Raw genomic sequence first — 25528 nt, 5'->3', positions numbered from 1 at the left:
ACTAAGGAAGGCGGCTTGGGATGGTTTGGGAAGGATGAGAGTAGACTGGATGCAGTCGGGATGCCATCTCTCAGTGCGGCAAGACCATGTATGGTAGATGTTCCAATGGTGATATAAGGAAAGGGTGCAAGGCTGAGATGAGCACTATCCAGCAAACTAAGGAAGGCGGCTTGGGATGGTTTGGGAAGGATGAGAGTAGACTGGATGCAGTCGGGATGCCATCTCTCAGTGCGGCAAGACCATGTATGGTAGATGTTCCAATGGTGATATAAGGAAAGGGTGCAAGGCTGAGATGAGCACTATCCAGCAAACTAAGGAAGGCGGCTTGGGATGGTTTGGGAAGGATGAGAGTAGACTGGATGCAGTCGGGATGCCATCTCTCAGTGCGGCAAGACCATGTATGGTAGATGTTCCAATGGTGATATAAGGAAAGGGTGCAAGGCTGAGATGAGCACTATCCAGCAAACTAAGGAAGGCGGCTTGGGATGGTTTGGGAAGGATGAGAGTAGACTGGATGCAGTCGGGATGCCATCTCTCAGTGCGGCAAGACCATGTATGGTAGATGTTCCAATGGTGATATAAGGAAAGGGTGCAAGGCTGAGATGAGCACTATCCAGCAAACTAAGGAAGGCGGCTTGGGATGGTTTGGGAAGGATGAGAGTAGACTGGATGCAGTCGGGATGCCATCTCTCAGTGCGGCAAGACCATGTATGGTAGATGTTCCAATGGTGATATAAGGAAAGGGTGCAAGGCTGAGATGAGCACTATCCAGCAAACTAAGGAAGGCGGCTTGGGATGGTTTGGGAAGGATGAGAGTAGACTGGATGCAGTCGGGATGCCATCTCTCAGTGCGGCAAGACCATGTATGGTAGATGTTCCAATGGTGATATAAGGAAAGGGTGCAAGGCTGAGATGAGCACTATCCAGCAAACTAAGGAAGGCGGCTTGGGATGGTTTGGGAAGGATGAGAGTAGACTGAATGCAGTCAGGATGCCATCTCTCAGTGCGGCAAGACCATGTATGGTAGATGTACCAATGGTGATATAAGGAAAGGGTGCAAGGCTGAGATGAGCACTTTCCAGCAAACTAAGGAAGGCGGCTTGGGATGGTTTGGGAAGGATGAGAGTAGACTGGATGCAGTCGGGATGCCATCTCTCAGTGCGGCAAGACCATGTATGGTAGATGTTCCAATGGTGATATAAGGAAAGGGTGCAAGGCTGAGATGAGCACTATCCAGCAAACTAAGGAAGGCGGTTTGGCATCCCAAACCATCTATATTCGCATCTCACTCTTGCACACTTGCACTGTGCAAGCGTGAGGAGCTCAAAGCTCAATGTTCTCCGGCTAGCTAGCGGGTTGGCAGCTCTTGAGCTTCCAACAAGAGCCGACCTATGCTTTTTCCGTGAGCGTTGCCAGATGGATTTTTAATGTTTTCAGCAAATAAATCTAAATTATTATAATTTTTTACTTCATTTATAATTAATTAAGGGGATTAGCCATGAATGTCCGTATTTTTCCGATTTAAAATGGCTAATTTTTTATCGTGTAGTGACTACCCAACACCGGGACGTGCGTTTTATTTTAGCACCGGAAGGAAAAGTTTAAAACAAAATTAGGTTATATGTGTCGCCTACTTTCAAAATCCGCCACATCCAATTTTATAATATTTAAAAATAAATACTTTATCGGTATGCCAATTGTGGGGTTTATTGTTTAAAATATTTATATACTAGAAAACCCTGCTAAAAAATACTTAAAAACAGCGTTGTATTTCAAATTCCGCTATATTCATGGAACTTGCCTTCTGACCCATATCGGCCAATCAGAGAGCGGGGATAGGTCAAAAATAAGATGACGTCATTATTATCGGTATGTGTCTCGTGTCTTTTTTAAAACATTGAAAAAAATTCCTAAAAAATGGGAAAATTCTCTATTTTATAATATTTTATATAAAGATAGACACATCTTTCAAACATAAATGCTATCCGGAGAATCTGCATTTTTTGTAAAAATTTTGAAAGTAGGCGACACATATATTGTGGTCGTACAGGAGAAAGTGACCAACTACCAAAACGTAAAATGTTCAGGAGGGCCATTCAAGTCACTTTTGCTTGGCAACAAAATAAACACCAATGCAGTTAGTCATTTTTACCAAGGCAATATATTATACTTCAAGTTTAAAATCCTTTGGGATGTTTTTCAGGGCAATATTAAGCTAGTAAGACATCAAATAGTCAATGATCACGTTTTTGTAAAACAATGCACTTGGTCACTTTCTCCCGTATGACTACGATATGATAATTTTTATGTAATAATAAATGTGTTTTTCAGTCTGTGTTTTGAAATGTTTTTCTTCAGAATCTTATTCAGATTTTCCGGGATTTTTAATTTCTAGGTTCCACTAAACATTCCTTCTTCAAGTAGTCATCGCACAAGTGGGCGTCCGGCCACGCCATTTGGTGTTGTCAGGTTGACAACACTGAATTATACTGCTACTGTCAGGTTGACAACACTGAGCGGATTCAACAAAAGCAGCCAACCGAAGCGCGGGGGCGAGAATCGCCTGCCATCGCTTGATTGTTATAGAACGTATATTTTAGCTTCATATTTCATTCAAAGTTCAATAATCAATTAGATAAATTATAATAAGTTAATATCAAATCGTGTAAGAATTTATTTCAATAAACAAACTTTCTACGCATTTCTTTTAAATATCCTATTCTGGCATCACTACACACACACTTGTTCACCATACACACATCTGGTATATACATTAAAAAAATGAAAGTCAGTACAAAATTTGGAAACGTATAATATTTATTTTTTAAAAAATCAACAATATATTTGTATTTATAAACTACAAAATCAACAAATGATATTTTGGCAATTACAGAAATAACAAAGTGTCGGCTTGTGGTCCCGTGGTTAGTGTCACGGACTCTCGAGTTAGTTTCTCGGTTCGAACCCACTCTACCACAATTCGATACCTATTTCTATTTTAATATACGTATTAATATATTAATATATATATATTTATGTATTATTATATTATGTATTAATATGTCCGCTTCCGTAGTGTAATGGTCAGCACGCTCGGCTACCGTTCTGGAGGTCCCGGGTTCGATTCCCAAGGGGGGTAAAATAAATATTAGTGATTTTTCACTGTCATATTTATTCAATATTACCCTGGACTAATATTACCTGGACCAATATTACCCTGGGAGGAAGCCAAGGAGATGGCGCGTGACAGAGTGACTTGGAGACGACTCGTGTTGGCCATATGCTCCACCTAGGGAGCGAACATGGAAAGAAGAAGACCCTGGACTGGTACCTGGAGCGGAGGGCTGATCACCTTTCCTTCATGTGTAAACGATCGAGATGACACTGCGTTTATATGAAGCAGTGCCCTATGCACCATTGGGGTGCGGATAAGGGTTTTATTACTATTATTATATATGAAAAAATTGTTTATGAGTTTCCAGGAACTCGGCAGTTCTGTAAACAGCGGAGCAAAGATCACAAACATATATTTTCTCCAGCATTACCCTATTTTTACACAAAAACTTGAATTGATCCGGAATATTAGTGATCTTTATTGTGTCTGAGGTATTCCCGACACGGTTCAGTCCACTCGCCAAATTTCCAACTGTTTTTACATCATTATAAATATCCCTGATCGCTTTATTTCCTTGCGATATACTTGCGTTCTGCTGTAAAGAATTCTCAGGGCATTCAAATTCTTGCGTTTTTTTAGGTAAATTTCCTACCGCATTTAAAGTATTTTCAGTATTTCTAACTGACCTGTTATTCCCAGATAAATTCCCGTTTTGTTTAGTTTTTAAACTAACATTTTTGGCTGAAAATTCTTTTGTTTTTTGACCAAAATTTCCAACCATATTTAAAGTATTTGCAGTATTTCTAACTGACCCGCTATTCCCAGATAAATTCATGTTTTGTTTTGTTTTTAAACTAACATTTTTGGCTGAAAATTCTTTTCTTTTTTGATCAAAATTTCCAACCACATTCGAAGTGTGTCTAATTGACCCGCTATTCCCAGATAAATTCACGTTTTGTTTCGTTTTTAAACTAACATTTTTGGCTAAGAATTCTTTTCTCTTATTAACAAAATTTTCGGCCATTTTCAAGCTCTTGGATATGTTGATCATCAGCTTTGTTCTTTCTGATAATACTACATTTTGTTCCGATTGCAAAATGCCCATACTAGCCGCATTTTTGACTAATTTACTTTTATTTCTCGTAATTTCTTTATTTGCGACCTTCTTAACACTTACTGGAACATTCCCAATACTCGGGAACAAACTCACATTCTGTTCTGGCTTTAAACGTACCTTTCCCCGTGTTGCCACACTCTTGGAAATACTTCTAACCGATACTTTATTCCCACTTTTTCTCGGTTGTAAACAAACCTTATTAACTACAGCATTCTTACTTTTTTCAGTGACATCACCAACCGATATCACGCCATTGGAAACTTTTGATCCCCTTTTTCGGGGTAAATTTACATTTTTTCGCGGTTTTAAACAAACCTTACTTTTTTCAGTGATATTTCCGACCAATTCACAATTCCACAATGATTTTTCATTGCGTTTCGTTTGTAAAGTGACCTTATCAACATTTTTACGAATTTTACCTATTTTTTCGTCGATTTTATCAGTCCGTTTTAATTTGATAGGAATCTTTTCGTAGCTTTGTCTGGCGCCATTTTGCGACGGGCTTAATCCGAGCCTCTTCAATTTCAGCTTCAAATGAGCAGTTTTCACACCCGGCAAGCTATCAACGGGATTTTCTTTTACGCCGTTCTTGCGATTCCCGCAAATACCATGTGTCGTCGATCGGTGTAACTTCAAGCTTTTTTCGTTCTTAAATCGGTCTCCGCAAATATCGCAGGAGTATTTTTTGAGGTGGCCGTGCACCCGCATATGTCCGACAAGGTCTTGCTTGACGGTCGCTGCGTACGGACATTCGTTGCAGCGATGTCTCTTAATATTTTCGTGGCGGTCGAGGTGGGCTTTGAGTTTCTGCTTGATACACGACTTGTAATCGCAATAGTTGCATTTAAAGAAGGGTTTGTCGGTCATGTGCGTCAATTTGTGTCGCCGCATCGCAGCCGGGTACCCCGTGGCATAAGCGCACTTATCGCAGAGAAGGGACTTGATCCCCGCGTGCCGGGCGACGTGGCATTGCAGAGTTGTTTTGTGACGCGTGGCGTAGTCGCACTGATCGCATTTGAACGGCTTTTCGTTCGAATGGACCTTGTTGTGCTGTTTTAAATTGTGTACGTGTATCGTCGTGAACGGGCAAATTGGACATTCGTACATTATCTTGGCTTCGTGCGTGATTTTGTGACGGTTGAGTTTGGGAAGCGTGGCGAAGAGCTGCGGGCACGCGTCGCATTGGAAGGTCTTACCCGCATGCCGATGCATGTGGCTTTTGAAATTCCTTTCATTATTAGTCCGGTACACGCAAATCTCGCAGTTGAACTTTTTGTGCTTGCTCCGAATGTGCCTCCAGAGCTTCTTGACAGCGCGGGACTTGAAGCTACACAGAACGCAGTTGTATTTGTACTTTTTGTAATCCTTTCTCAGCTGGGACTTCTTCCCGTCGGTCTTCGGCGGCTGCGATCCCGGAGAGGCGTTGCTCAGCGCTTCCTCTTTAACGTCGGTCTCTACGCATTCGAAGTACTGGAAGTCCACGGCGGCCAGGTCTTCCGCGTCTTCGTCTAGTTCTAGTTTGATCACGGCGTCTGCCGGGAGCGGGAAGTCCTGCGGGAGATCTGTGATATCCCGGACTATGCTTTGGCCGTCCGCTTGACATTCTAGTCCTAGATTCTTGACTCCTCTGCTCCGGGTGTGCATTATAACCTGGAAAAAGATCATTTTGTGAATCTCTTTAAGTAATAAGATATTAATGACATAAGGTGGAGACTGACCGGAGCATTTGGCCGTAACGTAACACATTCAATTTTTCGATTCAATTTCAATTCAATTTATTTAATAAAAAAATAATATATACATAACAAACAATATTCAAGGCGTATATATTAAAAGTAAGCAAGAAGACTTAAAGGTGTAGAAGAATCCCGCTTCGGAAAACTCCTTCAGACACATGGAACAGATCAATATCCAATGTGATATTGTTCAACATAGCGGTAGCTCTTCCTACAGGCATAACCATCGGCAGGTTGGTCCTGCGTATAGGAATGTGAAACAATCTATGCCGACGCTGTCTTAGGTAACTATCAGGAACATACAGACCGATGCTCCGGATAGTTTCAGGATTATCCATCATACCGCGCAACAATCGATAAAAATGCGTAATCAAATACACATTCCTTCTAGTCTCTAGACTGTTGTAGCCGAGCATACCCTGGAGGAACTGGGTCGGGTAGAGCCGAGGATAATACCCGCACTCTCTCATGTAGAGATACCTCAGAAACTTCTTTTGGACTTTCTCTACCATAAGAGAGTACTTAAGCTCGTGTGGCCCCCAAATCTGGAGCCACTCTCGAGTCTACTTCGCACCAAGGAGTTATAAAGAGTTCTCAGCACGCGGGTATTTTCGAAAACCCTGGTTTTTTCTCACATTTAACCCGAGGTGACAATAATATGATGCTCTTTCTCTGCGATAACACCCATCAAAAGTCATTTTTTTAGTACGAATCTATCATTTTATACTGCTTTGAGATGTAAATAGAAAACACGTGAAGAAAGTTATAATAATTAATTGAGTACATACTGAATAAAACACCAGAGAGATTCACAACGAAGAAAATCACACTAAATAGTATTGTAACATTTAACGTAGATATCTTTTTAGCTGTAGTAATAATATAAATAGCCCTGATTGACAAATAACTCGTTTGACGTTTGGTAGCAATATAGGTCGCAAGCTTCATACAATATTTGAAAGCATGATTTTATGTTTTGTCTCTTTTTTTCTCCTTCGATTTTTGCAAGAGAGAAAGAGAAAAATATATATTATATTCATGGTACATAAAAAGCCATGTGCTAAGCTTGTAGAACCTGTAATTTTTAAGGTGCGTTCAATTTTTCAGTGTGATCGTTGAACGATCGCATCAACGTATAATTGATCTGAGGTTGTTTTTATTACTGTGATAAGGGAAAAACAGCTTATTCCTTAGTCGTATCTGATTTATAAGAGTCACCAATGAAATAATGGATTTTTATCATATGAAATATATCTCCGAAGGGGTAGGCAGAGAGGATTGAACGTCAAACCATTGCATCGCTTTACGGTTAAATTGTTATACTGTTTTTTTATTATTTTTTTTAAAGTTACATTTTTTATACAATTTCTATACATTTCTACTTAAAACAGTCTTTTTATTTTAGTTCCGCTGAGCCTCTCTAAAAAAAGAAACTGAGCTCTTGTGCTTGGAGAGGGACTTCTTTCTTCATTTTTTATTCAATCATTCCTTAGACCTGCAGATACAAACAGCCTAAAGGGACTTTTATACAAAAATAAAAATACGTTGTTTATTAAAATATGTATTTTAAGAAATATTTCAGTAAACAAAAAATTGGACTATAATTCAAACTAATGAAAGAATATAAACATACATTGATTTCCTGGAATTGTAACGCTTTACAATATATAGTATATGTCATATCAATTCAATCAATTAAAGTTGACATTACACTCTCCTTATCATTCATCGTTCACTTTGTGTAATACAACTTTAAAAAAGACACTAATTCGTGACTACCGGTTTCGGAATAATCATTCCGTCATCAGGTCAGGTCTGACATTTATACATAAATAAAATTTTGAAAGAGAGAAAGAAGACAAATTTGAGAATTTATTTTTGTATAACGTCAGATTTATTTATGTATTTAAAAATATATTTATTTAATATGACCCTGGACTGGTACCTGAAGCGGAAGGCTGATCACCTTTCCTTCGTGTATTTAACGATCAAGATAACACTGCTTCTACACGATGCAGTGCCCTATGCACCATTGGGGTGCGGATAAGGGTTAGAATAATAATAAACGTCAGACCGTAACAATTTCATTTTGATGACCTGATGTCTGAATGATTATTCCGAAACAGATAGTGACAAATTAGTGTATTTTTAAAAGTGGTATTACACAAAGTAAACGATGAATGATAAGGAGTGTAATTATTACCATACCACAAAGTTAACAATGCATTATTTATGTACAAAATACAAAAAAACTTCAAAGTAATGAATGAATATAAATACATTTCTTTCTTGGAATTGAAACGCGTCACAATGGAGTATATGTTATTTCATTTCGTTAAACGCTAATATTCTTTGGGAACGTGCGCAGAACCAATATTAAAAATTACCTTAACCAAAATCAGAATCATCTTTGACCATATTCATGATCTGTAAACTTTGTCACTTAGGTTCGTTTGTCCTAAGGCCATTTAGAAGAAGAAGAAAAACTTTTCATTTTTTACATTTCCTTATAAACCTAACTTACTAATCATCACAGGGGTACGGAGAGAGAGAATAGAACGCCACACCATCCTGTCTTTGCAAACACCTTCACCTCTTCCACATACATGCATCTCCTCATGATCATCGATTATTCCGGCTTCTGACTACTTACAAATATTTGAAATAATTGATCATATCCTGTTTTCTTTATAACTATGCAATATGAAATATGCGAGATCGAAGATGTCGTTAGGTGGGGAAGGCAAAGAAGGAGACAATGGTATGCGCATATGAGGAGAATGGAACCATCCAGACTTCCCCACATTGCACTGCACGGCCAGCCCCATGGTAGACCACCAAAGAGATGGATCCACAGCTGGGAATCGACATCGCAGAAGGCTAATCCCTCTTTCAAACAGGCCACAAGGCCTACAACAAGATGAAGGAGAAGAAGATGTTTTCCTTGGCCTTTCTCCGCTTTTTTCCAATTATATTCGCCTCATTTATTTGTTTTACTGTTCTTTTTTCACTCATTCGTTCCACATGTCTAAACCATCTCAACACTCTCTCTTAATTCCATAAACCTAATTAATATTGATACTTTCACAGCGGAATTCACGTCCAATTGGTTTTATAATTCTATGGTAAACTTGACAATTTAAACCCTATTTCACGATGTGACATCTACAATTTCTACTAAAAACTTTCATTCAAAGAGTTGAGGTTTAAAAACATCAGTTGACTAATGTTCCTGGAATTCAGGTGTTTGCGTCTTTCCAGTAAAATATACCCTTCTTCCGAAAACAGAACGTTGCTCGGGATGCAAGTTCCCAGAACGCAAAACTTTTGTTTGACCAACTGAGATAAATTAGGATACAGATGATCGTGACACTTCCACCAGTCTAGAGGGCTCTTGTCACGCGGAAGCAGCGCTTCTCTCATGTACTGTTCCACTTCTAAATTCGCCAAAGTGTTCAGAGCGTCCACGGGTTTGACTATGCTATTCGTCATCTTGTCGAACTCTTCCCAGACGGAACTGTCTTGGGAGCTCGAAGCGTTCTGATCGCGGCCCGCGTCCATGATGACGCTCTGGTCTTCCTTGTCCAAGATTATAGAAGTCACCAGCGCTATGACGATCTGCTTCGTGTTGGAGGCCGCCTGGTCGCTCTCGAAGTAATGCTTGAATCTGGGATCCAGGAACATGCACATAGCGAAGATGTCGTCTTGTTCCAGGTTGGGGATTTTATCGACCAAGCCGCCGCGCAGTTTTCTCACGACTTCCTTGACTTCTTTGCTGTAAGCTTTCTTGTCTATGAGCCTATTTATGGCAATCTTCAAGCCCCGAGACACCGGGATGACTTGGCTCGCCGTAACGATTTGGTTTCGACTCATGGATCTGCAAATCTCCTCGAAAGGTTTCAACACTTCGCAAACGTTGACGCAGGCTTCGAAATCTACAGAACTCAACGGTCCCACGTCGGTTTCTAGTAGCGACAGAGCGTAGTGGACCGATTCGTGAAGTTCTACGAACTGTTTGAGCATAGATATGGCGGTGATCCACCGCGATGGAATATCTCGGATCAATCTCTTGGGTTCGGCGACTTCGGCTTCTTCTTGAACGATCAAAAGGGTCTGGTTGGCTTTTGGATTCGTTTCAAAGAACGAGACGATTCTTCTGACCTTTTGCAGGATGACTTCTACTTCTTTGAGGGAGTCTTCTACGATGGAATTGAGAGTGTGCGCATAGCAAGTGAAATGCCTCCAGCCGAGGGAATCCAGCACAGCTTTTTTCATGTTAATATCTCCATCCGTAACGACCATCAGCACTTTGTCTTTCAAATCCCATTCCTCCGTGACTCTTTCGAGCTCTCTCGCGATAGTGGCGGTGTTTGGAGCGGTGAGAAGTGGAACGCATTCGAGCAGTACAGTCTTAAAGACATAATCGGAATCTATATAATGCGCGGTGACCCCCATAAAGGTGTCCTTGCCCGCGGAAGTCCACACGTCCGTAGTCAGACACAGAGTCTTAGCGAATTTAATTTTGTTCTGAACGCTGACTCGATGGGTTTTGCAAATAGACGGTAATAGAGAGTCGGAGAAGTATTTAGCATCCGGAATGACAAAGTTCGGAAAGCAAGCGTTCAACAAGCTCCGGAAGCCTTTATCTCTGACGATACTGAACGGTTGGAAATCCCAAATGAACAGCTGTAGTATGGCGTTTTCGATGAATACTTTTTTATCGGAAATAGATGGATTCTTGGGGGTGTGCAGCGTCAGTTTGACTTTGCCTTTTGTTTCGTTAACCGGGTGCTCTTGTTTGATAGCGTTGCCGAGAGACTGGGAGATCTTTTCGCTCTGAATGTCCAACTGCTCTTGAATAGCAGCCAACTCTTCGGCCGTAATGTCCTCGCCGGGAGTTCGTTCCTTGTCGTGTCCTTCCGCGTTCGCTTCCTCCATCTTCGAATCGAACTCCAGATCCAGAACGAACTTCGGATGCATCCTTTCCAAGTGCCTGACCAAATTGGTGATGGTCGTCTTGTAAGAGAGCCGCTGGCGGCAGTGTTTGCACATTGCCATTTTCTTGCCCACAGCCACGAAGTGGCTCCAGATCAGACTGCTCTTCTTAGATCCCGGGGACGATGGGAACTTCTGGAACATCAGTTCCTTGTTCGACGTCGAAGCTCTCTTCTGCGGCTCTTCGTCTTCCACATCAGAATCGAGCATGTGTTCGGCAGAAGGGTGCTTGCCTCTCATATGTCTCTTCAAATTCGAAGTCGTACCTTTGTATCTTATTATACGACTGCAGAGCTTGCATCTCGCTTGATACCTATAAAATAAACACATGGAAATTAGTATACGCAATAATATAAACATGGTAAAACAACTAAAAAATACATCAAAGCTAATGATATTTTTTTTTATACGAAGATATCTGTGTTTAATTAAATTGGTATAATAAATAATAATAATATAATAAAACCCTTATCCGCACCCCAATGGTGCATAGGGCACTGCGTCATATAAACGCAGTGTTATCTTGATCGTTTACACATGAAGGAAAGGTGATCAGCCCTCCGCTTCAAGTACCAGTCCAGGGTAATATTGAATAAATATTACAGTAAAAAAATCACTCATATTTATTCTTACCCCCCCTGGGAATCGAACCCGGGTCCTCCAGAACGGTAGCCGAGCGTGCTGACCATTACACTACGGAAGCGGACAAAATAATAAGCGGTATAATAAATGTAGATGAAAAATGAGAGAGCAAACGCTAGATTTTATTTATTTGCATTATTCAATATTTTAAATATTGAATTTGCAGTTTTAAATTCAATTGTATACAATTTTTGTGAGCCCAAGTGGCCCGTTATTATAAACGGCATCAAGTCGTGGTAGAGTGGGCTCGAACCCTTAAAGTCTGACTCAGAGTCCACGGGAAAAATACCGGATTTTATTAGACGTGATTTGCCATGACAGGATAGAAGAGTGTGGCGTTCCATCCTCTCTGCCTATCCCTGCGGAGAAACGGCGTGATGGTAGTAGTATTAATGTATGATGAACAAATAAGTGTTGGATTGTGGCTAGTGTCGCGGACTCTTACGTCAGAGTTTCTCGGTTGGAACCCACTCTACCACAATTTGATACCTATTTCTAATAATGAGCCGCTTAGGCTCACAGAAATAGTATGAAATTAAAGTATTAGAAGAAGAAAAACGCAAATTTTCTCTTTTATATAAAAAAAATCTTTGTCCGCCTCCGTAGTGTAATGGTCAGCACGCTCGGCTACCGTTCTGGAGGTCCCGGATTCGATTCCCAGGGGGGGGTCAAACAAATACAAGTGTTTTTTTCACTCTAATATTTATTCCATATTACCCTGGACTGGTAACCGAAGAGGAGGGCTGATCACCTTTCCTTCATGTGTTAACGATCAAGCTAACACTGCGTTTGTATGATGCAGTGCCCTATGCACCATTGGGGTGCGGATAAGGGTTCGAATGAAATGAATATAAAAAAATAATAATATTAAGTACCTTCCCGGCAAATCTACGAAGAATTTCCACACAGCGCTGCTCCTCCTCGAAGGTTTCAACGTCTTCTTTGGAATACCTTCTGCCAAATCTTCAGACGTGACTCCATTTTGTCTTAGGAAGTCGCCGTGTTTGTTCTGCATATGTCTTGCCAAATTGGAGGTGGTCGAGTTGTAAACCAGTATCAGTAAACACTGTTTGCACTGCGCCGTTATGTGATCCCCGGAGTTGAACATGTCGTAATAATTCCATATCCCTCTTTTACCGTCTCTCTTCTTCGGGGTCGCCTGGACCATTTCCTCTTCGACGACCTCCATCTCCATCTGGTAGTCGTCGGCCGGGCTGTTTTCGGCTTCTTCGACCACTATCCTGGCCACCGCCTCGTCGTGGTCAGACTCCGCGAGGGAAATGGACGGGTGCTTTCTGGCTATGTGCTTCCTTAGATTTGAAGTTGAGAAAGTGTACTTTAAAGATGCGTCGCACAGTTTGCAATTCGCTCTCGGCTCGTCTCCGTCGATAAGGGTGAAGTAATTCCACACGACGCTGACCTTTTTCTTGCCCATGATGATAGACCAACCCCAACTAACCAATTTAAATTACAGTCAACAGTCCTGCGGAGTTTTACGTGGTTTCCTCCCAGCAGTGAGCAAATGCTGAGAAGTTCTTGTTTGACCCACACTAGATTATCCCTCCTGTTCCCAACACACATTCAAATAAAAACATATTTTGTTTTGCATATTGAAAGCATTAACTTTGTGGATCATATTGATATATTATTTCGAGAAATAAAAAAACTTTGTGTTCTGATCCACTCACATTTTTATTAACCAACTAGTTTCGGCAACAACCTGTTGCCCTCTTCAGGGTTTAACTAAAATTTATTACTATAGTATTTACTATCTAAAATATTTATTACTATAGTATTAGTAATAAATGAAACCCTGAAGAGGGCAACAGGTTGTTGCCGAAACTAGTTGGTTAATAAAAATGTGAGTGGATCAGAACACAAAGTATTTTTATTTCTCGAAATAATATAAAAACATATTTAATTAGCTAGAAGACATAATAACAAAAATCCACTAAATGATCTATAAACCTTGTGCATAATAAGCAAGGTACATAATAAATGCAGTTCCCATAAAAAAAATCAATTTAAATTCAACAAAATGTGCTGGCCTTTTAATATAAATATCTCAGTTGCTTGCACGGCAGAATTTGCATCAGAATTACCTCTCGACGTGCTGAAGTATAAACCCTAGGTAACTAAACATTCGTCGGCGCGACGACGCCCTTCTGGGTGCAAGTCGAGTGCACTTACTTCCCTGCACCCCGCACCCGCCAGGTTTTGTTTACGGAATAGTGATTTATTATTAAATGTCTCTTAGATTCGTTCCTTATGTTCCAAAATTATGTGCCATGTAACCAGTTACTATTTTTAATAAATACTTTTGATATTTTTCACGTTTTTAATTGTGTAGTCCGCCTGACGAATGTTTAGTTACTATATATCTACAAATATAGTTTAGTTATCTAGGGTTAAATCCAATATTTATATACTTTTGGGATTATTTTTTACGTCCAAGTGACTCTGAAATCTAGCTGCGGCTTATGCAACACCGTTTATCATGTCTCCACTCAGGCTTCAACTTTATAAGTTTCATAGCCTATGCCTACTCGTGAGTGGATTTACTCTTTATGTTTAAAGTTACTATAATTTCATGTAATTCAAAAGTGAAAATTCTAGGCAAAAACACTCGCTAATCGGTTGGGATAGTTTCTGATACACCGTTTTATGGTGAAAGATGTTAATAAATACTTTTGATATTTTTCACGTTTTAAATTGCGTAGTCCATTTGATGAATGTTTAGTTACTATGCATCTACAAATATAGTTTAGTTATATAGGGTTTAATCCAATATTTATGTACTTTTGGGAATCGGTTGGGATAATTTCTAATACACTGTTTTATGATGAAAGATCTACGAATGTTAAAAGTTGCGAAAACGCAGTATTTTTTAAACGTACTCGATCTTTAATCACGGCGTAAACATGAACGCGTACCCGATTCCGTCACAAACTACAACTGTCAAAACACATTTTAAATTCGCGATTACACTCGCAAAAAACACGCAAATCGTCGTTTAAAAACTCACAATCTGTGCACTATTGTCTTTTCTATTTGTATTTGATACTTTTAATTCGTGAAACACGCAAAAATGTGATTTTTAAAGAAAATTCCGTTCTTTAATGCCGTGACGTCAGGCGGTCGCGTCGCGGTACTAGATCTCGCGGCGCGATCAGTGTTACCACTCGGAGTTGCGGTTCATTGAGGCGTTCATTGAACCGGGTTCAAAGGTATCGAACCAATTACCCATCACGTCGTCTGCTCATGTTATAACTTATTATTAGCATAATTTTTTTATTATAAATTTAATAACGCGATTCTAGAGTCCAAATATCTCTTTAACCGGTTCGCCGCCACGAGCGCGTTAACGCGCTCTCCAATGGATCATTGTCAGAAGGGAGGAATATCTAATTTAACATACTCAACCTATAAAGGATTGTATTAGACCCGTTTTGTGTTTATAACAGCCAATATAATCAAAATTTTCATTAATCATTTTCTTTTGGAAAATTCGCCTTCGAAAAAACGTTATTTTCGTAAGTTGGCAATGAATGACGTCACAGAATCGATGGACTTATACGATGAGATATTGGTAACATTTCCAAATTATTGGCGGATATATTTGTTGATGTCTATGGTCCACATTGAAATCACCATAACTTTACTGTATTTGATAGTGATTTTAAAACAAAGTTACATTCTAATTATAAAATGGAAAATCACAAAGTTAATAATAATAATAAAACCCTCATCCGCATCCTAACGGTGCATAGGGCACTGCTTCATATAAACGCAGTGTTAAATTGATCGTTTACACATGAAGGAAAGGTGATCAGCTCTCCGCTTCAGGTACCAGTCCAGGGTAATATTGAATAAATATTACAGTGAAAAAATCACAAATACTTATTTGGCCCCCCCTGGAAATCGAACCCGGGACCTCCAGAACGGTAGCCGAGCGTGCTGACCATTACACTACGGAGGCGGAGTTACAAGGAATCACAAAGTTAGTGCTTCAAATATAAATTATAGATATATTAGTGTTTTTATTACTTACAAAAATACTTTCATACTTCTTCTGTAAGAAAAAGTCGTCCGCCTCCGTAGTGTAATGGTCAGCACGCTCGGCTACCGTTCTGGAGGTCCCGGGTTCGATTCCCAGGGGGGTCAAATAAATATAAGTGATTTTTTCACTGTAATATTTATTCAATATTACCCTGGACTGGTACCTGAAGCGGAGGGCTCATCACCTTTCCTTCATATGTTTACGATCAAGATAACACTGCTTTTATATGATGCAGTGCCCTATGCACCATTGGGGTGCGGATAAGGGTTTTATTATTATTATTAACTTTGTGATTTTCCATTTTATAAAGTGATTTTTTCACTGTAATATTTATTCAATATTACCCTGGACTGGTACCTGAAGCGGAGGGCTGATCACCTTTCCTTCATATGTTTACGATCAAGATAACACTGCTTTTATATGATGCAGTGCCCTATGCACCATTGGGGTGCGGATAAGGGTTTTATTATTATTATTAACTTTGTGATTTTCCATTTTATAAAGTGATTTTTTCACTGTAATATTTATTCAATATTACCCTGGACTGGTACCTGAAGCGGAGGGCTGATCACCTTTCCTTCATATGTTTACGATCAAGATAACACTGGGTTTATATGATGCAGTGCCCTATGCATCATTGGGATGCGGATAAGGGTTTGAATGAAAATGAAGAAAAAAAAATTCTGTAAGCCTAGGCGGCCCATTATGGTCTGCCTGCGTCGTGAAGTGGTTCCGGAATTTGATTCCCAAGCGGGTCAAAATAAACACTAGTGATTTTTCAGTCTAATATTTATTTAATATGACCCTGGACTGGTACCGTAGAACGGGGCTACTTGAACTTTGATGTGTTACTTGAGCCCAGTACAAAAAAGAGATTAAAATCTGTACTTGGTCTACAATAATGAACGTATGGTGACAATAAGTGTCACCTGTCAGGGAAACAATGAATCATGTCCATACGTTCATTATTGTAGACCAAATACAGATCTAAATATTTTTTTTGTACTGGGCTCAAGTAACACATCAAAGTTCAAGTAGCCCCGTTCTACGGTACCTGAAGCGGAAGGCTGATCACATTTTCTTCATGTATTTAACGATCATGATAACACTGCTTCTAATATATTATTAAATTAAAAGCAATATTTTTAGCTTTTCCACTTTATTTTTATTTGACCAGCGACCGGATTTCGTCGTTACCGACATCATCAGACTGGTGATGTCGGTATGACCAGTCTGATGATGTCGGTAACGACGAAATCCGGTAGCTGGTCAAATAAACATAAAGTGGAAAAGCTATAAATATTGGTTTTAATTTAATAATATATTAAAATGCAATTCCATCACCAAGTGTCAGTGGATAATATAACACTGCTTCTTTATGATGCAGTGCCCTATGCACCATTGGGTGCGGATAGGGGTCAGAAGAAGCGGCTCATTATCAAAAATAGAGAATCAAATTGTGGTAGAGTGCGTTTGAACCCGGAAACTCTGACTCTAGAGTCCGTGACACTCCACGGGACCACAACCCGACACTGTTCTTTGACTAACCTCTCTACCATAGAGGCGAATTCTTCATGCAGTATGTTCAATGCAATACTGTTAATGTAAAAAAAATTATTTTGATTAATTTTCTGAAGAAAAATTACAAAAATAAAACAAATTAACACAATAAAGACTGCTATTTTTTACACCTGCAGACCTCTGGCAATGGGATTTGATAATTATGTATATAAATAACAGAATTTATTAAATATATGTAGTGTTGACCATCACAATTCGCTCACTCCTTTCAAGAACGTCATAAATAAAAATCGACAATTTTCAGTTGTGCACGTTTTCGGAATGCCCAGAAAATGTACTATATCCCAGCAAAAGCGGCATATTTTTAACTTAATATTTGCCTGCTACAGGGAAGAAAGTGTTGTTAATGCATTTTGAAGAAAAGGTATTGTTTAATTATTTTTTTAAATATACTCAATATTTTTCAAATGGAGAAAAAACCTTCAGGTTTTACCTAAAAAGATCTGTTGCACAATAAAAAGATCAATAAGTGGCTTGATATTTATTTTTAATACATTGTGTTATATTTTTAAACTATAAAAACGTTCTCCTGAAAAATCAAGTTTTTTGATTTATGACGTTCTTGAAAGGAGTGAGCGAATTGTGACAGTCGGTAAGGCAGATCGCGCAAATCTACCACCAGACGTCGCGCATGCGTCGCACTGAAAAAAACAAGAGACTTCGGATGAAAAAATATTGTATTTGGTGAAGTGTCATATTATATGTGAATTATAAAAGATTGTTACAGAATAAAAGCCAAGCTAGCGGTTCACAACGGGGTGCTAGTACCGGCACTAATGTATGGAAGCGAAACATGGAACTGGCAAAGGAAGGATGAAAGCAGAGTGAACGCTGTTGAAATGCGCTGAGTGAACCCTCAGACGAATGTGTGGAAAATCATTGTATGACAGAATTAAAAACGAAGATATAAGAAAGGAATGTAAGGCTGAACGAGGAATAATTGAAAAGATTTAACTTCTGAAACATGTAGTCTTTAATAAAACTCCAGTGGCAAAAAACAAGTGTTTTTTTTAATCATTTAAAATCTTTAAATAAAAATACCAAAACATTCAACAAGTTAATATATTTTTTATTCTATGTAGGTACAACATTTTAACATAATAAATAATTAGAAAAATAGTATACATACTCGCTGTGTTCTCAATCCACAAGATTGAGAACACAGCGATGATGTCGGTATGTGTGACTAGCGACTAGTGGACACTTTCATTGCTCTTCCGGGGCACGGCTATGCGGATATCAGGAATGTATGAGGTGGGAGAGGCCGCCGACAATTTGCCGGCCAATAGGGAGCTGCTCGCGGAAAGGGACTTGACGCTGCTACTGGCTCTCTGGATTCTCATCTGCAAACATACAAACGGATGACACTTTTTTACTTTTCTCCTCTTTCCTCTTGGTGTAGCCTTGTGGCCTGTTACCTTCCCCTCCCGGTGATATGTATTTACAACAACTTGACTTTGAAAATGGGAATATCAATATAAATTACAGTAGATACGGGCTCCGTCCGCCTCCGTATATATATATATATATATATATATATATATATATATATATATATATATGTGTATGTATATATATATATATATATATATATACATATATATATATATATATATATATATATATATATATATATATATATATATATATATATATATTATTATATATATATATATATTGCTCAAACTCGAAACAGTGTTTGACTTCACTAGAACTTCACTAGAGTATATTGACTAAATATTACAGTGAAAAAAATCACTTATATTTATTTTACCCCCCTTGGGAATTGAACCCGGGACCTCCAGAATGGTAGCCGAGCGCGCTGACCATTACACTACGGAGGCGGACTGTCAATAACAGGTAGAATTGGTGAATGTTACACGTGTGTTAAATGATCACTTTAACCAGCCCATGATGATCGACAGCCCTGGAGATGCCCAGACTTGCGTATTCTTCTTCATCTTTGATGAGATGTCAAAAAATAATATGATAATTTTGTGAATACATCTTTCTGAGACTTTCCTGTAGAGAGACAGCCATAGTAAAAATAAAGACATGTTACCTGTGATTTGATCAGATCATGTTCTGCCAAAGACAGTTTATTCAGAGACTCCTGGACGGATGTTCTGAGTAAACCTAGCATGTTGCTGTGGAGGGAAGCATTGCACTCACCTATAAAAGAAAATAACGATAAAAAATCATCATTAACCTTCCTTTCCCCGTGATATGTATTAACAATAATAATAATTAAAATGTAACCTAAATATCTGTCAATATAAATATTTTATTATGACTTAATTATAATGTCTACCGGTTTCGAAGCTAACCACTTCTTTATCAAGACTGATTAATACTATCAATACTAGTATACTAATATTAATGATTAAGACTGATTAATACTATTAATACTAGTATACTAATATTAATGATTAAGACTGATTAATACTATTAATACTAGTATACTAATATAAATAATTAAGACTGATTAATACTATTAATACTAGTATACTAATATTAATGATTAAGACTGATTAATACTATTAATACTAGTATACTAATATTAATGATTAAGACTGATTAATACTATTAATACTAGTATACTAATATTAATGATTAACACTGATTAATACTATTAATACTAGTATATAATATTAATGATTAAGACTGATTAATACTATTAATACTAGTATACTAATATTAATGATTAAGACTGATTAATACTATTCATACTAGTATACTAATATTAATGATTAAGACTGATTAATACTAATAATACTAGTATACTAATATTAATGATTAACACTGATTAATACTATTAATACTAGTATACTAATATTAATGATTAAGACTGAATAATACTATTAATACTAGTATACTAATATTAATGATTAAGACTTATTAATACTATTAATACTAGTATACTAATATTATTGATTAAGACTGATTAATACAATTAATACTAGTATACTAATATTAATGATTGAGACTGATTAATACTATTAATACTAGTATTAATCAGTCTTGATAAGGAAGCGGTTAGCTTGGAAACCGGTAGACATTATAATAAAGTTATAATAAAATATTTATAGTGATGTCCGCCTCCGTAGTGTAATGGTCAGCACGCTCGGCTACCGTTCTGGAGGTCCGGGGTTCGATTCCCAAGGGAGTTAAAATAAATATGAGTGATTTTTGCACTGTAATATTTATTCAATATTACCATGGACTGGTACCTGAAGCGGATGGCTGATCACCTTTCCTTCATGTGTAAACGATCAAGATAACACTGCGTTAATATGACACAGTGCCCTATGCACCATTGGGGTGCGGGTAAGGGTTTTATTATTATTATTATAGTTATTTTAAAACAAAGTTGGAAAATCACAAAGTTAGTGCTTCAAATATAAATTATATTATTTATAATACTTATCTATCTATCTATCTATCTATCTATCTATCTACCTATCAGCGGAAGCTAAACTGGCAGTGCACGGAGTCCTGGTTCCAACTCTAATGTATGGAAGTGAAACATGGAGTTGGCAAAAGAAGGATGAAAGAAGACTGAATGCAGTCAAAATGCAATCTCTCAGAAGAATGTGTAACAAAACGATGTATGATAGATGTGCGAATAGTGAAATAAGGAAGGAATGCAAAGCTGAGATAAGCATTATCCATAAAATTAAGAAAGGTGTGTTGAGATGGTTTGGACATGTAGAACGAATGAGTGAGGAAAGAACGGTAAAACAAATTTATGAGGCGAATGTTAGCGGGAAAAGAAGCAGAGGAAGACCGAGAAAAACATGGCACGATCAGGTATGCCAAATACTTGAAAGTGGTCAGGTTAGGAGTCGTAACAATCGGCGGGTATGTATGAGGAGATGCATGAACGTGGAAGAGGCAAAGAATGTTTGCAAGGACAGAGTGGTGTGGCGTTCTATTCTCTCTGCCTACCCCTGAGGGGAAGCGGCGTGATGGTTAGTTAGTTAGTTAGTTTTTTACTTATAAAAAAATCAATATGTATGAAATTCGTTGTAATATATTTTTTTAAATTATTACTGTCTATACAGCGGCCCTTGGGAAAATTTTAGGTCATCGATGGGGCCCGGGGTGCAATTTGGGGTGGCCAGGCCTGGCTTAGGTGGTCAGATGGATCTCTAAGAGACAAAATAAAGAGTTGACGCATTCGTGGGAGCCTGGCTGTAACAGGCATCAATAGTAAGGTAGGGGAAAGGCAATTGGAGGTGGTATGGCCACATAGGGCGCAAAGAACCTGATCATATTGTGAACCAGGCAATCGCCATAGAAAGCCATCTAGAGGAAGACCAAAGAATTCATGGATGCTGCAGAGAGATAACATGATCCCAAGGCATGGCCTAGGTGACGTTGTATATGACAGAAGGACCTACAGCCTGAGGACGAGGAGAGCTTACCCCAACAGTCTGCAAAGACGATAAGTTGAGATGAAGCCAGGAAGAAGATGTATTCAGAAGTTGTATGAAACCAAATATTGAAGTGTTAGTTTCCCTTGTACTGGGTGATCAGTCATACTCTTCTTTCAGCTGTAGTTATAATACCATCCGGCTTATAAAGGGTTCAAAATAACTTGTTACGTACTCAATTTCTTTAGCAGCAAGGAATCATTGATTTTCTTCTGCTTTTTGGCCATTTCTACACTCTGGTCCTCCGATTCAGGGTTGCCGTGAAATCGTTCTGTAAAGAAAGAAACATATAAAAACATGTAAAAGATATATCACTCACTCCTTTCAACAATGTTATATTTCAAAAAACTTGATTTTTCAGGAGATCGTTTTAAAAGTTAAAAAAAAATATAATGAAATGTATTAAAAGATATCAAGCCACTTATTGAACTTTTTACTGTGCAACAGATCTTTTTAGATAAAACCTGAATGTTTTTTCTCCATTCGAAAAATATTTATTCCTATATATGAAAAATATAAGAATGTGAAACAATCTATGCCGACGCTGTCTTAGGTAGCTATTGGGAACATACAGACCGATGCTCCGGATAGTTTCAGGATTATCCATCATACCGCACAACAATGGATAAAAATTCGTAGTCAAGTACACATTCCTTCTAGTCTCTAGACTGTTGTAGCCGAGCATACCCTGGAGGAACTGGGTCGGGTAGAGCCGAGGATAATAGCCGTACTCTCTCATGTAGAGATACCTCAGAAACTTCTTTTGGACTTTCTCTACCATAAGAGAGTACTTAAGCTCGTGTGGCCCCCAGATCACGGAGCAACTCTCGAGTCTACTTCGCTCCGAGGAGTTATAAAGAGTTCTCAGCACGCGGGTATTTTGGAAAACTCTGGCAGTACGCAGAACAAATCCTGGCATTTTCAATGCATTACCACTGACAGCAATGTGTGATCGTGAAATGTCAGGGAAATCCTCTGAGACTACATACCTTCCTCTGATTCCGAATCTTCTCCAGGTATAACTACACCGTGGGGGATGGAAATCTCCGTTTGATTCTCCAACTGAAAAAAAAATGCAATAATTAACCACCGTAGCTTTGGATTCCTTGCGGAAGCAATGACTCTTCTTCACATATATATATATATATATATATATATATATATATATATATATATATATATATATATATATATATATATATATATATATATATATATATATATATATATATATATATATATATATATATATATATATATATATATATATATATATATATATATATATATATATATATATATATATATATATAAATATGATGTAAAATAAGTGTAAATAAAAGTTTGTATTAGATGTAATATAAACTAAGTAAAGAAATAAAATAAAAATACTCGTTATGAGAGATTCCACTGTAAAGTGTTAAGACTTACGTTTTTACGAGATTTTCTAGACGAATTTTCATCTTCGCTATCGGATTCTGGCGCCTCTCCTTGGACTATGGATGGAACTTTATCCATACTCAATTTTTAACGGTTTTAAACTGTCTTTAAAATATTAATTACAGTATTTATTTCTTCAAAAATCCATACCAATAGAATTCATATTAATAAAACTGAATGCGTCAAATTATTGACAGAAGACACAGCTGACTGCACTGACAGTTGAATCCATAGATGAAGTTTGAAAATGACACTTAATGGAAGAAGTTCGGACATAATTTAGCGAGTGTTTTTGCCTACTTACCATACATGGTCTTGCCGCACTGAGAGATGGCATCCTGACTGCATCCAGTCTACTCTCATCCTTCCCAAACCATCCCAAGCCGCCTTCCTTAGTTTGCTGGATAGTGCTCATCTCAGCCTTGCACCCTTTCCTTATATCACCATTGGAACATCTACCATACATGGTCTTGCCGCACTGAGAGATGGCATCCCGACTGCATCCAGTCTACTCTCATCCTTCCCAAACCATCCCAAGCCGCCTTCCTTAGTTTGCTGGATAGTGCTCATCTCAGCCTTGCACCCTTTCCTTATATCACCATTGGAACATCTACCATACATGGTCTTGCCGCACTGAGAGATGGCATCCCGACTGCATCCAGTCTACTCTCATCCTTCCCAAACCATCCCAAGCCGCCTTCCTTAGTTTGCTGGATAGTGCTCATCTCAGCCTTGCACCCTTTCCTAATATCACCATTGGAACATCTACCATACATGGTCTTGCCGCACTGAGAGATGGCATCCCGACTGCATCCAGTCTACTCTCATCCTTCCCAAACCATCCCAAGCCGCCTTCCTTAGTTTGCTGGATAGTGCTCATCTCAGCCTTGCACCCTTTCCTTATATCACCATTGGAACATCTACCATACATGGTCTTGCCGCACTGAGAGATGGCATCCCGACTGCATCCAGTCTACTCTCATCCTCCCCAAACCATCCCAAGCCGCCTTCCTTAGTTTGCTGGATAGTGCTCATCTCAGCCTTGCACCCTTTCCTTATATCACCATTGGAACATCTACCATACATGGTCTTGCCGCACTGAGAGATGGCATCCCGACTGCATCCAGTCTACTCTCATCCTTCCCAAACCATCCCAAGCCGCCTTCCTTAGTTTGCTGGATAGTGCTCATCTCAGCCTTGCACCCTTTCCTTATATCACCATTGGAACATCTACCATACATGGTCTTGCCGCACTGAGAGATGGCATCCCGACTGCAACCAGTCTACTTTCATCCTTTTATACTTCACTTGCATACATTAGAGTCGACTCAGCTTACAGACATATTCTTTTAGAATTGGTACTTTCAACATTTTGAGTGTGTCCAAATAATTGTTCACAAATCTGGATTATCTCCAATTATAGGAGTTATTTTTTAAATTATTTTTTGACATCTCATCAAAGATGACTGTGTCGCAGTCACAGCGTGTGTCCAACATACCGCTAGACTGTTATAGGTGTAGCTGCGTCTTCTCCGCTCCGTCGCTCTCGGGTCGTAAATTCCGAAAGTTATGTAGCTCGGTCGGCGAGTGAAAATATTTCCAAAATATTTTAGAAATCCAGTAGAGATGCGTAGGTCCATGTAGTTCCGATTCGTTGTCCAGTGGGCGTAGCGATGATCAAGTCCCAGATGATTCCTAAGTCGTAGTAGTGGCGAAGGATCGGTGGAAATCAACGTGAAAAACAGAGCTCGGTGTCCGTGAAGTGGAATGATTTATTTGACAAAAAACACCCTTATTTATATGCGTACGGAGCTAATCCGCCGAGCCGGTCCCCGTTTACTCGCGCGCGCGACCCCCACCGTTTTCACATGGGAAAATTTTCCGATGGCCTCAGCGTAAGTAGTGGGAGCCACACCCCCTTTTCTCGCTAGTGTTTTTGCCTAGAGCGAGTGTTTTTGCCTAGAATTTTCTCTCATGAATTACATGAAATTATAGTAACTTTAAACGTAATGAGTAAATCCACTCATTAGTAGGCATAGGCTATGAAACTTATAACGTTAAAGCCTGAGTAGAGACATGATTAACGGTGTTGCATAAGCCGTAGCTAGATTTCAGAGTCATTTGGACGATAGGTAATTTTATAAAAAACCTTTTCTCGCTCATTTTGTCGAGTTTCACCTTTGAGGCGACCGCTCGGACAGAGTCTCTCCGTACCATATATTCATGCAGATTGTTATATACATATTTCTAACAATTCAATTATTCTAATTTATTATGACATTCGTTTATAACCAAAGAATATTACATGCTAATTCTTAAACTTATAAATACGGTCCTTTTTCGGGCTGTGCGCTCAGCTGATCCGTTACAATGTTGAAGAATTTGGAATTCTGGGCATTTACGGAA

At 38.7% G+C, this 25528-nt stretch overlaps 3 protein-coding genes across 7 annotated transcripts; all 3 read right to left on the bottom strand.

Moving 5' to 3' along the window:
* Nucleotides 1-2806: 2806 nt before the first annotated feature.
* LOC148301622 (uncharacterized) lies at nt 2807-14595 on the bottom strand. Of its 2 annotated transcripts, none has more exons than XM_088272973.1 (2): nt 14503-14595; nt 2807-5882 (listed from the first exon to the last, which is right to left on the bottom strand). In XM_088272973.1, the coding sequence occupies exon 2, from the start codon at nt 5874-5876 to the stop codon at nt 3450-3452; it is 2427 nt and encodes an 808-aa protein (XP_088129099.1). In that variant the 5' UTR covers nt 5877-5882; nt 14503-14595; the 3' UTR covers nt 2807-3449. The 2 variants fall into 2 exon arrangements, with proteins under 2 accessions (XP_088129099.1, XP_088129098.1); XM_088272972.1 differs by lacking the exon at nt 14503-14595 and adding an exon at nt 6757-6885.
* On the bottom strand, nt 7517-14758 carry LOC148301621 (zinc finger BED domain-containing protein 4-like). Of its 4 annotated transcripts, XR_015838772.1 has the most exons (4): nt 14631-14758; nt 12481-13169; nt 8093-11276; nt 7517-7783 (listed from the first exon to the last, which is right to left on the bottom strand). XR_015838772.1 is itself a non-coding variant. In XM_088272970.1 (3 exons), exons 2-3 carry the CDS (start codon nt 13038-13040, stop codon nt 9146-9148), a joined length of 2691 nt encoding a protein of 896 aa, XP_088129096.1. In that variant the 5' UTR covers nt 13041-13169; nt 14631-14758; the 3' UTR covers nt 7517-9145. The 4 variants fall into 4 exon arrangements, 3 of the variants coding, with proteins under 3 accessions (XP_088129096.1, XP_088129097.1, XP_088129095.1); XM_088272970.1 differs by having other exon boundaries at nt 7517-11276; XM_088272971.1 differs by lacking the exon at nt 14631-14758 and adding an exon at nt 14539-14610 and having other exon boundaries at nt 7517-11276.
* Nucleotides 14759-18201: 3443 nt separating this feature from the next.
* Blos3 (Biogenesis of lysosome-related organelles complex 1, subunit 3) lies at nt 18202-23358 on the bottom strand. Its single transcript, XM_088272959.1, has 5 exons — nt 23114-23358; nt 22672-22744; nt 21858-21953; nt 19309-19418; nt 18202-18589 (listed from the first exon to the last, which is right to left on the bottom strand). Exons 1-5 carry the CDS (start codon nt 23198-23200, stop codon nt 18440-18442), a joined length of 516 nt encoding a protein of 171 aa, XP_088129085.1. The 5' UTR covers nt 23201-23358; the 3' UTR covers nt 18202-18439.
* Between the last annotated feature and the right edge of the window lie 2170 nt (nt 23359-25528).

This window comes from Brachycentrus maculatus, unplaced genomic scaffold, assembly GCF_059751285.1.
Source record: "Brachycentrus maculatus isolate JH-2025_06_01 unplaced genomic scaffold, ASM5975128v1 h1tg000534l, whole genome shotgun sequence".
Classification (NCBI taxonomy): domain Eukaryota; kingdom Metazoa; phylum Arthropoda; class Insecta; order Trichoptera; family Brachycentridae; genus Brachycentrus; species Brachycentrus maculatus.
The sequence above is the reverse complement of the archived record's forward strand: the minus strand, read 5'-3'. Positions and strand labels throughout refer to the sequence as shown.